The sequence below is a fragment of the Chinchilla lanigera genome, unplaced genomic scaffold, assembly GCF_000276665.1.
Source record: "Chinchilla lanigera isolate Chin_1 unplaced genomic scaffold, ChiLan1.0 scaffold00013, whole genome shotgun sequence".
Lineage (NCBI taxonomy): Eukaryota > Metazoa > Chordata > Mammalia > Rodentia > Chinchillidae > Chinchilla > Chinchilla lanigera.
In genome coordinates, this window is record NW_004955414.1 from 15,523,197 (window position 1) to 15,539,282 (window position 16,086).

General features: G+C 40.5%; 2 protein-coding genes across 10 annotated transcripts in view; one reads left to right on the plus strand and one right to left on the minus strand.

Annotated features, from left to right (window-relative positions):
- The window catches only part of LOC102019590 (putative uncharacterized protein FLJ37770), a 54,433-nt gene extending 38,638 nt beyond the window's left edge, over positions 1 to 15,795 (minus strand). For 7 of the 9 annotated variants that reach the window (XM_013511880.1, XM_013511873.1, XM_013511879.1 and 4 more), the window contains exon 1: positions 13,308 to 15,795. In XM_013511880.1, coding sequence (XP_013367334.1) covers positions 14,640 to 15,272 — 633 coding nt within the window. In that variant the 5' untranslated portion in view covers positions 15,273 to 15,795 and the 3' untranslated portion in view covers positions 13,308 to 14,639. The remainder of the gene's footprint in view (positions 1 to 13,307) is intronic. The other 2 variants (XM_013511877.1, XM_013511876.1) reach the window with 2 other exon arrangements.
- Positions 15,796 to 15,938: 143 nt separating this feature from the next.
- Prkrir (protein-kinase, interferon-inducible double stranded RNA dependent inhibitor, repressor of (P58 repressor)) overlaps positions 15,939 to 16,086 on the plus strand; it is a gene marked incomplete in the record, with an annotated part of 21,530 nt that continues 21,382 nt past the window's right edge. Inside the window, 1 exon segment of the mRNA XM_005379872.2 lies at positions 15,939 to 16,086.

The window sequence follows — 16,086 nt, forward strand, 5'->3', positions numbered from 1 at the left end:
CTCAATGATGATGATGATGGTGGTTTTTAGGACACTGGCCATCAGGTAACTAAAGACAGTCATCTCCAAGACACAAAAAATAAGTGAGGTAAGCCCTAAAATTGTCTCTGCTTCCCTCCAGGGAAAGGTTTCTACACCAGGGTATTGAGGCTAAGACTGAGTTTCTGTGAGTTGAGAAGATGGAGCTAGTCTGGGGAGGTCAAGGTGGCTAAAGTTCACAGGGGAGAATACAAAAGAGAAGAAAGCTGTGGAAAAAGAAAGCTCTGGCTATGTGCTGAGGGTGCCCCCTCAAGCCTTGAGTATGTAGGTGAGGAAACTACCCAAGGCTAGAGAAAGACTTATCCACAGGATTATAAGGAACAATTCTCGAGATCACAAAGGTCTGGTTCCTGTTCCTAAACATTTAGACTGGCAGAGCACAGCTCACGAAGAATCAAATGGATTTGCAGAATCAGGTGGGACAAACTCAGACCCAGACTATTGTTTCTCTGGTTCTTCTAATAAAGCTAAAAAGTAATAGCTAAAATCTACATATTTCCAAAAAGCAAAAGGTCTATCTGAAAAGACCCAAAGTGAGAGCTGAGGAATTACTTAGAATTGATAGATAAGGACAATAAAACTTTTAGAGTATTACAGACAATCAATAATCTAGAGAAAAGATTAAGCTGGTTGAGTAGAGACATGGAAGCTATCAAAAAATCCCAACCCTAGTAGCTATACATACACTCAATGCCCATATCTTGGTTTCTAAACAACCCTCTCCAATAAAAAGAACCAGGGCTCTCTAGAGAAATGATCACAAGCCTGGAGCAGGAGAATACAAGATAGTTTTGGGGCATGTTATAGTACCAAAAAGTAAGGAAGTGCTTAGAAAGGTCGGGAGGGGGCGGTGGGAGGCAAAGTCAAAGAGACACAAAAGTCAATGTGAAAGAGCACACAACGACCAAAGATAGAACAATTTGATCAACAAAATAAATAACATAGTTTTTATTATATGAACTGGGGAGAAAAGACAATTCTTCATTACAGAAGATTCCAAGTAATATATTTAAATACTCTCTCCTCTTGAACATGGAATTTAGCCGGGCGTGGTGGTGCACACCTGTAATCCCAGAACTCGGGAGAGTGAATCAGGAGTATCATTGCTAGTTCGAGGCCAGCCTGGGCTACAAAGTGAGCTCAAGGCCAGCCTGAACTGCACATCGAGACCCTGTCTCAAAAAGACCAAAAAAAAAAAAAAAAAAAAGAAAGAAAAAGAACAAGAATATGGACTTTAATCACTCCCCTCCCCTTGAGTTTGGGCTGAGTACAACGACTTGCTTTCCAAAGAAGAAAAAAATAGTTTCACAGAGAAATCTGACAAAAACCACTATAACCAAATGATTACAGTTAATATCACTAATGATGCCACATGGCTATTATATACTCTTTATTATGATGTAAGAGGAAGGGTACTTCACCTCTTTGTTATTCTTTCTCCAAACCCATAATCTCAGAATAACCATGAGAAATTATTAGGCAAACCCAACTTATAAGACATTCTACAAAATACATGATTGGTATGCCTCAAAATTTTCAAGCCAATACAAAATTTTAAAAGACTGCAAAACTGCCACAGAGCAGAGGAGAATAAGGAGACATGACAACTAAATGTGATATGATATCCTCAATTGATTCTTGGAACAGAAAAAGGCCATCAGTGGAAAAATTGTTGAAATGTGAATAATGTATGACTTTATTATAGTAATGTGTCCGTGTTGGTATCTGTTATGGTTCATATCTAGATACCCCCGAAAGCCTCATGTACTCATAGGTGGGGCTTTTAGGAGGTGATTACATCATGGGGGTGTGATATTATTGGTGGATTAGCCCACTGATGAGTTTATAGCTAAATGTAATTTGGGAAGTGAAGCCTAGTTGGAGGAGGTGGGTCACTGAGGGGATGGCTTGCAAGGTCTCCTTCCCTCCTCGATTCCTCTGCTTTCTGTACCAGTGCCATGAGCTGATTCTCCTTTCCCATGCTGCCCCTGCCTTGAAGGGAGCCAACTATGGACTGAAACTTCTACAAACTGAGCCAAAATAAACCTTTGCACCTTTAAGTTGTGGGTGTTAGGTATTTTGTCCCAGCAAGGAGAAAATAACTAAGACAGTATCTTACTTTTGATAGGTATACCCTAATAATGTGAGATAATAGCATTACTGAAAACTGAAACTGGATGAGAGAGATATGGGCAGGCACTGTAGTATTTTTCCCCCCTTTGGTGCTGGAAATTAAACCCAGGAGGTCCTCCATGTGCTCTACCACTGAGTTACACCCCCAGCTGTACTATCTTAACAAACTTTCTGTAAATTTTAAATTATTCCAACATTTTTAATGGCAAAAAATCCAAATCAAACTTCTAGAGATGAAAACCACATTATTTCAGGTGAAAAATATACAAAATGAAATTAAAATAGATCACTTATTTCAAAATAAAAGATTTGTGAATTTGAAGACATACCAATAGAGCTGGGCATGGTGGCACACGCCTGTAATCCCAGCACTTGGGAGGCTGAGGTAGGAAGATCATTAAGAGTTTGAGACCAGCCTGGGTTACAAAGTGAGTTCAAGGCTAGCCTGAACTGCACAGCGAGACCCTGTCTCAAAAAGACCACAAAAAAAAAAAAAAAAGACACACCAATAGAAATTATCCCCACCCCCATAAAAAAATCCACAGAGAATAAAGACAAACATGGGGCAATTTCAAATGACCTAATATACATGTAGTTGGGTGAGGGAAGAAAAACTTTGAAGAAATAAGGACTACAAATTTTCCTAATTAGATGAAAATTTTAGGCTCACAAATCCAAGAAGTTCAATGAACCCCAAGTACAAAAAACATAAAAAAAAAAAAAAAACTATATCAGGCATATCATAATCAAACTGCTTAAAATCAAAGATATAAAAAAGTTTTAAGAGAGCAAAGAGTATATACAACAAAGATAAACATTATGCAAACTTTATAAAACAATGCAAGTCAGAAAATAGTGGTACAATGTCTTTACAGTACTAAAAAAAACCGGTTCACTTATAATTTGAAAATATTTGTCAAAAAAATACTTTTCTCAACAAGTGGTGCTTGGAAAACTGAATATCTACATGTCAAAAGAATGAAGTTAGGCACATCATATACAAAAATCAAAGACCTAAATATAACTATTAAAACTAAATAACCTTTTTTTTTTTTTTTTTGTCTTTTTGAGGCAAGGTCTCGATGTGCAGTTCAGGCTGGCCTTGAACTCACTTTGTAGCCCAGACTGGCCTTGAACTCGCAAGGATCCTCCTGTCTCAACCTCCCAAGCGCTGGGATTACAGGCGTGCACAACTACACCCAGCCTAAAACTAAACTCTTGAACTTCATTAATACTACAAACTTTTTTTTTCTGTACCTCAAAGGACACCCTCAAGAAAGTAAAAAAAGGAGTAGGGGAAAGAGGGTGGTGAGGATATCACTAAAGTATGTTATATGCATGTGTGAAAATGATGAAGCTCATTATTCTGTATAATTAATATGTGCTAATGAAAAGGAAAGTAAAATGAAAATCTATACAGGCTACAAGTCTTTTGGGTGGTGCCACCCACACAAAGGGTGGGGCTTACCATTTCCCACACCCAGAACTACAACAAACCAATTAGTGGACTAATCTAGTACCATATACCTTAACCCCAACACTGCACCCTCCATCCACATTCACACACCCTAAATCCAGCCACCTCCGAAAAGCCCCTTGGGAAGCCATAACACGTTCCATTTATGTGAAATTTCCAGAATAGGGAAAGCCATAGAGAAAGAAAATTGATTAATGGTTCCCAAGGGGTGGGGTAAGAGGGAATAGGCAAGAGGTTTCTTGATGAAAATGTTCCATAATTACATAGTGGTAACGGTTGTGTAACATTGTGAATACACTAAATGCCATTGAACTGAACACTTTAAAATGGAGTATTTTGTGATGGTAATTTTACCACAACAAAAAAAGCAGTTACCATAAAAGTTCCTTTTTTATTCATCCATCAAACATTTATTGAGTAAATCCAGGCAAGATTAATCCTTGATACCGGGAATAGAAAGAATCAGATGTGGCTGGTTTTTTGGTTTACTGGCTGGCAGGGGATTAAAAAAAAATTTGCAAACAATTAAAGCCAGTTAAGTGGTACAGTTCCTTTGACACAAGAATATACATTGTACCCTGGGGGTGGCTGCTTTACCAATGGGTGTGACAGGGAAGAAAATCAATGTTAAGGCTGAGGCTCGAATGCACAGTAGGAGTTTGCCAGGTGGATGGCAGCAGGGAAGCATTCCAGGGAAAGGATTTGGCTGAAGAAGTTCAAACAATTGGTGTCCAAATCTCTGGTTTTCAGCAGATGCCAAACCAAGTATGAGATACACAATGTAGGGAATGGACTTCAGGACAGTGGGGTGAGAGGTGGGTGACTACCCGTTTAGTTGCAGTGGGTTATGATAAAAAGAAAATTAGAGAAATTATGTGCATATAACAGGATTTCAAAGAAAGTGTGACTTTAAGGATTCCAAGTGGGCCACTTGGGGGGTGGTGCTCACATAACAAAATGAGCACACAGGACATTCCACTCTCTGGAGACATCGAACTAGAAACAGAATATACAATTCTCACTCTAACCCCCTCACCTCTATCTTATATATTCTACTATTTTCATGTTTTCTTTCTTTCTTCACTTGAGACATTCTCATTTCCCTGGGCTTTCTCTGTTTTCCTGTTTGAAATATATGTTACTATGGAAATGTCAGGGCATAATATAGTGGCATTTACAAGTGAAGTGTAAAGAATTTTCAAAACATGTAAAAATACAAGCAGGGTTTTAGGGACATAAGCCCTTATTACACAATAGCATTCATGACTTGAGACACCATGTCATAAATACAAACACTCAGAAATCTGAGACAGCACACAGGAGATAGTTAAGAGCTTTATTAAGATTTATGTGCCCAGATTTTTTAAATGCATATGAAAAATATTAAAAACACAAAACATAACACACTACTTGGGAAGAACATCTGGAAAAAATGAACAGCAGAATGCCAACATTTACTTATGAATATACGCCCTGGAAGGACCAGGGGATGTAGACACCCCAGGGAAATTTAGAAAAACACTCTGTACAGTGTTCTTTGCTATAAATGTTTCTTAAAAATTGTATATAAATCAACTGTTGGTAAATCATTAGTTAAATGCAGTGGTGAGCACTATTTTAAAAGATGTCTTAAGAATGAACATTTTAGTAAAAGTAATTACTACCAATGGCATAATAGAAAAATTTACTGGATTGAGTAAGGTTCAAGGTCCTTCATTATTATCCTGGCTCTTCTACCAACTAGATGTGTGATTCAAAAAGTTCTTCAACCTCCCTGGACCAATTTCCTCATCTGATCTGGGTTGTAATTGTGAATTTTTATTTACTAGTTCTTAAAGCCACATACAACCTCATGTTCAGTTTCTTCCAAGAGGTAATAGTCTAAACCAAATCTCTGTGGACAGAGCTCCAGGTTCTTCTACTAAGGATAGACATCCAGTAGACCAGTTACTTACCATTGTGCTACGCATTTTGTTTTTACATATACAACTTTCTCATTTCCACAATCACCCTCAGTGATGATTCCAACTTTAAGTTCAAAATTCTTTACAAAAGCTTCTTTACAAGGGCCCTCTGTGAAGACTGACAAAGGTAGGAAGGACTTTATTCTTGGTACATCTTGTCACCTCTGGCCCTTCTTCCTCTATCTCACAAAGCCAGGCAGTGGCTAAGAGCAAAGGTTGTACCCTCTGTGCCTAATACAGGCCCCGGCTTAGTAAAGGAGTTTAGTAAGTGACTATTTACTGGATATTTTCCAAGGAGGAAGCTGAGGGACAGAGATGGTATGATGAAAGATTCAAATACTAGGGTCAAACTTCTGGATGTTGCTTTAAACATTTCTGAACTTTCTGAATTTTCTACCATGAGCAAAAATATCAACAGAGCACAAGCATTAAACGCTCCTTTCCCTGGCTTTTTGTCAATGCCATGGTCACCCATAAATAACGCAGTAGCCAAACTCCTAATGCTGCAAACTGTGCTCAGTTCTCCAACGTCTGGAACAGGAAAGAGGGCACACAGCTTTTCATTAAGGAACAGTCATTAAAGTCTTCTAGTTTATTTTGCTTAAAAAAGCAATGCCACTATGCATTTGTCTCTGGACCTAACACCTGCCATCCAGCCCCATACAAGGATGCCTGCCAACTGGCTCCAGAAAAGTCCATTTATAACAGCATTTAGGCACCACCTTGATTAATCTGCTGTACAGGAAGTACAAAACCCAAGTGTAAGAATTCTCAATTTTTTTTTTTTTTTCCAGTACTGGGGATCGAACTCATGACCTTGCGCTTGCCGGGCTGGCACTGTGCCGCTGAGCTAAATCCCCAGCCCCTCTCAATTATTTTGTCTTAAGCAAACAGGTTTAGGCCGTATCAACTAGCAGTAGATAACAGGCAATAACCAGTCAAGTTTTTTGATGATTACTACCATTTTGTAGAATAATTCAGGAACTGTCAGGAAGACTAAAGAAGCAAAGGAAATTACTATCTATGAAGAATTTGCTACATGCCAGGTCTTGTGCTATGTACCTCATATACATTATTTACTGTATGCATCACATCTATCAATCACTAGCATACCATATATATATATATTTTTTTTTTTTTTTTTTTTTGGGGGGGGGTACTGGGAATCAAACTCAGGACCCTGAGCTTGCCAGGCAGGCACTTGCACTGCTGACAGTATACCATATTTTGACTAATTTTATCTTATTGCTTATCTGTCTCCCTCACCTAAATGTATGCCCATTTGGAGGAATTCTTTTTTCTTTTTTTGTCTTGTTTACTGCACTAGCCTATATTTGGAACAGTGTGAAACACACATAAATACTCAATAAATATTTGCTGAATGGAAAAATTGAACAACGTATTATTTTTCTCAGAGATGAGTAATGTGAGGCACTCAGAGGGTACAAAAGAACTGCCCAGTCACAAAGTTAGAAAAGGAGCCAGAACTAAATCCCAAACCTCACTCTTATGTTCTTTCTATAACAAGGGGCTTACCACCTTAGATCTTGAAGAACTCGTCTAGCTTGATATGTCTATAAAACATGTATTTGTCTTATGTATTCACTTGGAAACTTGAAATTTCACTGAAAAGATATATTTAACATTTTAATGATAATCATTTTAAGCAACATTTAAGTACACACTTTCCCAACATAACAATTTCATTTACGGGTAGGCATTTGCTACATAATTTTTCAGTTTGAAACTCTACATCATAGTTACTCTTCAGATAAAAAATACAATAATTCCAGACACCAACAAATTAACATTTACAAACCTTGACTTTTAAATCACAACACTAAGACGACTAATGATTTGCATGTATATTCTCAATATAGAACACCAATACTGTACTATAGTATATGTCAATGTTGCCTGAATGTCCCAATACGGGAGGAGGTAGATTTGGCACACTGAAAGCTATTCCTACACTAAAGAAATATGGAAAGCTCAAGAATTCTTTAGAGAATCAACTATAATAAAATCCATCTTAAGAATTCAGTTTGTATGAGACAATGTGAAAGTGAAATCCAAAGGAGGTTAATTTTACTCAAGAGAATTTCATATCCTTTCCCAGTTTTGACTCATAAGCACCAGTATTCTTTTAGCTACCTAGGACAATTTAAAAGAAGCATGCCGCCCCTTTTATGTATCTTATCACAAACACTTGGTCTTAAGTAGAGGTTCTGATCACACCTTGTTTGAGACAGGTTCTTTCCCCTTCTGTCTCATTCCTGCCACCAACACAAATATCATATAGCCTCCATGTTGACCAGCCAGTTAGTTATTCATGGATCAAACTAGTGATGTGGTTTTAATTCTCCTCTCAACTTTTTTTTTTTTTGAGACAAGGTCTCACTATGTAGCCCAGGCTGGCCTTGAATTTGTGGCAATCCTCCTGCCTCAGCCTAGGAGTACAGGCATGTGTCACCACGCCTGATGTTCCACTGCCAACTTTTGATGCTATTTTTTTTTTTTTTTACTGTTAATAAAAGTAAAAGAGTTTGGATAAATATTCTTTAAAAGCATAAAAACCAGGGAAATACTTTAAAAACACCCATAATTCAGCCACCCAGAGTTAGCATGTCCTTTCTAGTAATTCAAAACACATTTTCTGGATGAATAGATACAATTTTGTATCACTCATTTAACTAAACATCATAAGTATTTTTGCCATGCTGTTAAATACTCTATAAACATTCATTATGATGATTACATACTAGTCTATTGTACAGGCATAATATAATTTATTTAACCAATTTTTTGCTGTTGGACTTTTAGATTATTAAGCATAAATTTTTGCCCACATTCTAGATTATTTCTTTAGGACAGATTCCCAGAAGTGGAATTAGAGGATCAGAGGATATAAACATTTTTAAAGCTCCTAATAGATACTGCCAAATTTCTTTTCAGAAAGCTGTTGCCAATTTACACTTTCAACATTGCCAGTATGTTCTTCTACCAATATAGATTTGTATAAAGGATAATAAAATTTAAGTGGAACATACAGTCCTCAAATTATTAATGTAGTTGCAGAGGCATCACAACTATGGCACAAAGGCATGTGGCAAAGGTCATACTGATTATCAGGTATGGTTAGCAATGACTTAGTGTGAGCACATGGAACCGAAGTTTTGCAAGAGTAATGCAATTAGATTTCGGGCTGTCAAATCTAAGACCTGTGTCTGTTTTGTCCATTGCTATATTTAGGCACATATAGCCACTCAATAAACACTTGTTGAGTGAATTAACACAGACTCTTCTTTCAAATAGCATTCACTAACTGAAGGGTTTAAATCAATCCTGGCTTTAGGGAAACATGACTGGCTGATGAGACACTCTCGTAAAGGTCTGCTTAATCTGGGATTCTATTACAACTTGGGAAAATCAGCTTAAATGAAGTTAACACAACAAAGACTGCTTTAGGACATACCTAAAAGGACATGGGTTTGACACTAGTTACAAGGTACAGGCATGCAAAAAAATTTCACTGAGTTTTATCACCTACTACACATTTTAATAGATGACAACATTCAAATGCTGCCCATAATCAAGAGATTTGGAACTACCATTAGTTGACTATATTACTGTTGGTTGCAACTTTGCACCATTTTCTTTTCTTTTTTTTTTTGTCTTTTTGAGACAGGGTCTACTGTGCAGTTCAGGCTGGTCTTGAACTCGCAAGGATCCTCCTGCCTCAGCCTCCCGAGTGCTGGGATTACAGGCATGCGCCACCACGCCTGGCTTGAACCATTTTAAATAATGCTAAAATAGGTTTTGAGATATTACACAGTAATATTGTAGCTAGTAGGTAGTTGTGTAAAAATTTTAATCAAAAGCAGCACAAAACTCATTTTATAGGCCAGAATATGGTCAAGGTGCCAAAGTCAATCAGTTTTTCAGCTCTAGTTTACTTTCTCGGCCTCACAAAGATTCCTTTCAATATTCCACGATTCCTAAATTGTAAATTGCCAGATCAACTTGGCATTAACAATGTTATTGATGGAACATGATCGATCACCTGTCATTTTTATAAGCATTCTGTACATACACTGTATCAGGGGTTGGCAAACTATGGCCCATGTGCTAAACCTGGCCCACCACCTATTTTTCTATGGTCCACAAGCTTACAATATTTGGGGTGGGGGTTGTTCCTTTGTTTTTGAGACAGGGCCTCACTCTGTAGTTCAGACTGGCCTTGAATTCACTATGTAGGCCAGGCTGGCCTCAAACATGGCAATCCTGCCCTAGCCTCCCAAGTGCTGGAATTGCAGTGTACACCACCATGCTTGGCTGTTTTTTATTTTTAAATGGGTAAAGGGAAATTTTTTTTTTTTGGTACCAGGAATCAAACTCAGGACCTCGGGCTTGCCAGGCAGGTGCTTGTGCCGTTGAGCTATATCCCTGGCCCTAAGGGAAAAATTTTTTAAAAATCTTGTGGAAACTATATGAAATTCAAATTCCACCATCCATTTATAAAGTTTTATTGGAACACAGCCATGCTCATATGTTTCCATATTAGCTATGTCTACTTCTGCACTAAAATGTTGAGCAGTTGCAACAGAAACCATATGGCTCACACAGCAGAGAGTGTTCCCTTTACAGAAGTTTGCTAACACCTACACTAAACCCAAGTGGTCCTTAAAGGTGTTGCATTCTCCACAGATTTTTTTTTTTTCTGGATATTAACAGTGGGAGAAGGGTGATGCAGCTTCCACAGTATTGCAAAGATCTGAAAAGGCAGACTCTGGAAACCCAAATGCACAGTAGTTTCCTCAGATAGGATGTAAAAACCTGGTAAATCATGGGACAGCTGGTCCAACTGAAGCAGCAATGGGAGAATGTAGAGAACAACTTACAGTGCAGTTTCTTACTAATTGAGCTACGTGAGACCTTGGTGAGATTCAATCCCAAGCAGCCTAGTGAGATGCTGGTGATGACATCTGCAGAGGATAAGCAAACTGAGCAGTGACTCAGTTCTGAGTAGGGCAGGCAGAACTTTATGATTCACTGAAAGACAGTTCCCTACTAGTACTGCTCTCCTTCACTAGGTGTTCTCAAGTTACTTAGCACCCAGATTTATCCAGGCATCTTCAAAGGCAAATGTGGACTTGACTAACAAATGGATCTGTAAGGTGGGTTTTGGAAAGTAGTCCCCAGGCATACATTCTCCCTAAAAGATCACATTTCCATTCACAGAAAGAGGGAGAATCCAGGACTACAGAATCATTCTCATATTTTCTTAAGTCAAACATTTGGTGAACATTTTATTTTTTTTTCCTCTTCCTGATCATTACTAGAGAAGCAAATAAAGCAAGGTAGGGTGGGTGATAAGGGAGTGAAAGAATTAGAAAAAATCAACAATGAGATGATCATTTCTGGGAGAAGTCTATTCCTTAGACTTCCAGCTGTGGCATATAACATTCCATGTGGATTCTGAACCAGATTATGAATGATGGTGGGGAAGATCAACTTAAAAAGCAAGAGATTCACAGATTGTGTTAAACTTAAAAATTATAGTCAAAGTTTGCAGATGGCCAGCTCTCTTGACATTCCTATGGAGAAGCAGGCTTAATCACCTGCAGTTAGGTAGAGCTTATTCTGCCAGGGAAAATGCAGTTGCTGGGAGAATGAATTTGGACATTAGAGCCCCCAAAACGTTTCATGACTCTTGTTACTAGAGGTAACTAAATTGCTTCCTTGGGAAACTGGTTGCGTGTTGGGAATGAAACTGATGATAGCTTATGTACCTTACAAACAAGAAAACATGATCCCCCAATGTTGCCCCACCTTGCTTCTTGAGGCTAAGAAGGCAACTTGGGGCCAGGGCTGGAGGAGACAATTTCTGCTTCCCTTGGTACCAGCTGAAGTAGGGAGCTGGAAGAGGGATCCAAAAATCAAAGGACAGTTGTAAGTTGAGTAAAAAAATATGACCAAAAGGGAAATTCAAGAATCAGCAGGCTGAAGTGGCCAAAAGCAGCTCTCAGAAATATAATCCAGAACCAGGTAACAAAGCACCAGAGAATCAGAGAAGCAATAGCAAACTGGTGAAAAATAAATTGAGAGCTATCTGAAAGAGCCTAGGACAAGTCTGGAGAGTGGTGGATGGCTAGATCTAAGACTACATTACCAGGAGCTCAAAAGGCCTGAGGAGCAAGATACAGGCCAGGGCAAAACTTGGGTCAGCAATAAAACGGGTCTGGCAGGTGGGCACAGAGGGAATACAAAGAACCCCCCTAGGACTTCATGCTGTAGCTTTGGGTTTAGTGATTCTGAGCAGTTGTCATGTGACATGGATAAGCATTAGGGCAGTAATTTTACTTCCCCCAAATCAGAGATCACTGAATATTCTTTGGGAAGCCTTGATAAGGGGCAGCAGGTTCAAATGGTAGTTCAACCTGACTTTTTGGACATAATCTAAGGAAATAAATTATTTCCATAACAGCCACTTGGGACAATTTGAACTGACATTTCCAATTACCTGCTTCCAACGGCTCTGTGTTCAAACCCTATTTAGATCAACTACGCTTCAGTTACTCACACTCGGACATTGGTCTTGGTTCTATATCATTGCCAAGGTCACTCTACCTCTACTTACAGGACTGCAGTAAAATCTACAAGTTAGTTCTCTCAGGAATCCTAAAATAGGTTGAAGATATTGCCTATAAGTGTTGTGAGATACTGACCTGGGCCCAGGAACATGTAATTCTGCAACCGTTACTACAAGACTCAAGCAAGCATTAATAAATTCAGCAATACAGTTGCAACAGGAAACAGTGAAAGACTTGTTATTGCAATTCTGTGTCCCTTGCGACGAGTCTTTTTTGGGAAACCTAGGATTTCTTTTTTTTTTTTTTTTGGTTTTTCTCCGGTACCGGGAACCGAACTCACGACCTTGTGCTTGCCAGGCAGGCGCTTTGCCGCTGAGCTAAATCCCCAGCCCCTTAGGATTTCTTTTAATGTAGGAAGACTTGGTGGCCCTGAACTGGAATGTCTAGGAACTGCTAAGTAGCTGGAAGTCTATAAACTGCTTTTTGGCTTAAATATTTTCTTACATAATATCTTTTCTTTGTGGGACGAAGTCTAACTTTCATGGTGCCTCAAAACTGACAGGTATTAGGAGAACCTGTAATTTTCTGTAAGTGGTAGAGACAATGAAAGAACACAACGAAAAGTAAACCATATGGAACAAATGAGTATTGGGTCTCTACTGTTAACCAATATTGTTTACTGTCCTAGTCATTAAATGAAGGGAGCTGGGTGTGGTGGCACATGCCTATAATCCCAGCAATCCAGAGGCAGAGGCAGGAGGATTGCTGTGAGTTTGAGGCCAGCTTGGACTACATAAGCAAGTTCAAGGCCAGCCTGCACTACATAGTGAAACCCTGTCTCAAAAACAAAACCACCTCAAAAATAAAAAAATAATAAAGGGAGCTGTTTATGTGTCAAAATCCTTGGGTAAAACAGATACTATCCTGGGGTGGGGGCACACGCCTATAATCCCAACACTCGGAAGGCTGAGAGACAAAGGCTGCTGTGTGTTCAAGGCTACACAGTCAGTTTAAGACAAGCTTGAACTACACAGTGAGACTCTGTCTCAAAACAGACACACAGACAGACAGACACTGGCCAATGCTGTGAAATACTGTTACCTCCTTCCTTCTTGATTTCCATCAGGTACTCTGAGATGTTTCCAGTTTATGCGGTATTATTTGGAAGCCACTTGGGAAAAGCTCCATTCCATAAATTCTGGTAGAAGCAGGAATAGAAGAGACAGTTTGAATATGTAAAGACTGCTTTATGGGGTCTGATGGGACAATTAGACAATCAAGTAAGTGGGTTATTATAAACCTACTCATGGACTCAGGAGAAGCAATTTATGAAATACTGGCAGGAGAGAGGAGAGGAAGCAAATTATCCCAAATTGTTCATCTTTTGCAGCACCACTATCTTCCCCTTTAGAGTTTGCCATTTTAGCCAATATTGTCGTCATTTTCTATTGACAAAGATTTCAAGCTTCAGGCTGTTTCATCTGTCTGGGAAGCTTTCCTTCATCTTGCAGCCCTCTGTCTCACCCTTCCTCAAGGATCCACTCAACAACTTCCTGCATGAAGTCCATCTGCCCTTGGTGATCTCATCAATGTACAGGAGTGTTCTAAAAACCCCAGGTGCTCAAAGCACACTGACACTATGACAGAACTGGTGTCAGTTACTAGAAACAGGCTGCTGTGTGGGAATTGGTACACTGAGTGCAGATTCCCTTAACTTAGGGTCTGAAGTGACCTGGTCTTTCTCCTCATATAACAGTTTTGGCCTGGGTCCCCTGTTTCATCTTTTTCTAGGTTAGATCTTCCTCTTCCAGCAAAGGGGATACCCAAGTGTGTGGGGATCCAAAGTACAGGACTAGAATGAAACAAATCCAGCTCTTTTGTATGTGTGTCTGGCAGCTGTTTTTAATAAGATCCGTATGGGTGGCCAACCTGAGTTCTGAGGGGTTCCTCCACATCATTCTGGTCAGTTCATCCAAGGCCAAGCACTGCTCAATATGTCAGCACACCACTGCCTTTTGTACCATACCTCAGGCCCTAAATGTAAAGCAGGCTGAAACTGTAGGCTTTCTTTTAGGGTCCTTCTCAAAGCACTTTGTTCCCTGGGCACAGACATGCAGATCATCTCCTGAGGCAGAATGCTAAAAGCAGAGGAATAGGACAGCCATAACAAGCTGAGATGCGGGAAGTGAAGAAATCCAAATGAGTTGAGCGAAAGAAATCAAGAACAAGCCAATACTAAAGTTAACAGTCAAAAGCACTTCAAAGTGGTGCAGAATAGTAAGAAAGATGGCCCCATAGCCTATCACAGGATAAGGAGGCAGGCTATGACAGGCAGAGAGAATGGTAGAGAAATGGAACCAAACGAGCAGCAAACGAAGAGGCCTAACCATGAGGTAGCTTCCCGGCTCAGGCTCAGCTACCTCAGGTTACAGTTCACCACGGAGCGAACCAATCCCGAGCCACCCGTGTGGAAAGGCTTGCTGAAGATGAGGCCTGCAGAAGCTCGCTGGCAGGACAGTAGATCTTGGGATGGGATACAGGCTGAGGCATTTCTGCACCAGGTTCTCCCTGCAGATGACTCCATGTTTCAAAACTTGTTGCTTTCTTCCTTAGAAATGGGTCATTTTTTCTAGTTTTCTTTGAAAGGTCAGACTGAAAGTGAAAATTTCCAGGTTTAGACTCATCCATCAAAATACCTGATAGAACTTTAGCAGAAACCTTCCTCATGTTTAAGTTTTCTTTCAGAATGAGTCTAACAGTTTCTTTATCTAAATTTAACTTTTCAGCCATCATCCTCACTGTTAACTGCCTGTTTGAACAAACCAAATTCTTGACCTTCTGGATATTTTCATCTGTCCTGTGGGTGACCGGGCGACCACTTCGTGCATCATCTCGAACATCTTCCCGTCCTTCTTTAAACCTTTTGTGCCAGTCAAAAACTCGAGCCCTTGACATGACTTCATCCCCGTAGGCTTCTTTTAAAAGATGGTGGGTCTCACTTGCAGACTTGTTCAATTTTACGCAAAATTTTATACTAATCCTTTGTTCTAAATAGCGATCACTCATTTTGGCATTAAACAACACCGGAACATTAACAGACCACAATTATGAGGGGAAAGCAAAGGGATCAATCGCTACAGGACTGTAAACATAACTATGTCGTTGTTCTCGCTCCTCTGGAAGCCTCACCAGGAAAGAGTAAGTGCTTTTCTGAGTTTTCGCCCCTTAGCATCTAGTCGAGGTTGGAGAGGCTCAATCTGAGGAGCGAATGGGGCCAAAGAGTAGATGCAAAGCTGGGGAATATTACATCCCCTACAGCCCATGTCTGTGTCCAGCCAGTGCGCATAGTTCCGCCACAGAGTTTGCAAATCAGTCAACAAGATCGTCCTGATTCCGCGGCCCTTAGGAGTTTATGGCGATCACTGCAATACAATTAAGCAAGGAGAGCTGCAACGGTGACGTAAAACCTGCAAGCTCGCCCCAAATCCGTTGATCCCGTGCCCGCCAAACCTACCGGAGCAGCCCAGAACTCGCCTGCTCTAGTCCCGGGAGACCGGCCCGCATGCGCAATTCCCTCCCTGCGAGTTAGGCTGCGCGCAGGCGCACTACGTACGCTGGCGCCGAGTCCCGCCCCCGCCTCGCCACACCCCGGCAGGCCCTCTTCAGTGCGCGTGCCCGCCCGCTTCAAAGTCGGAGGAAAAGAGGGCGGGGAGGAGGGCTGAGGGAAGAGAGGGCACCCCCGGGCGCCAGGGTGCATTGTGGGAAGGAGGCGGCAGCGTCCCGGGCGGGCGGGAGGTGCAGCAGCGGTGGCGGCGGCGGTAAATCCTCCCGGCCGCTCACAGCACTGTGGAGCCGCGTCCCCAGGCCGGCCTCGGACCGC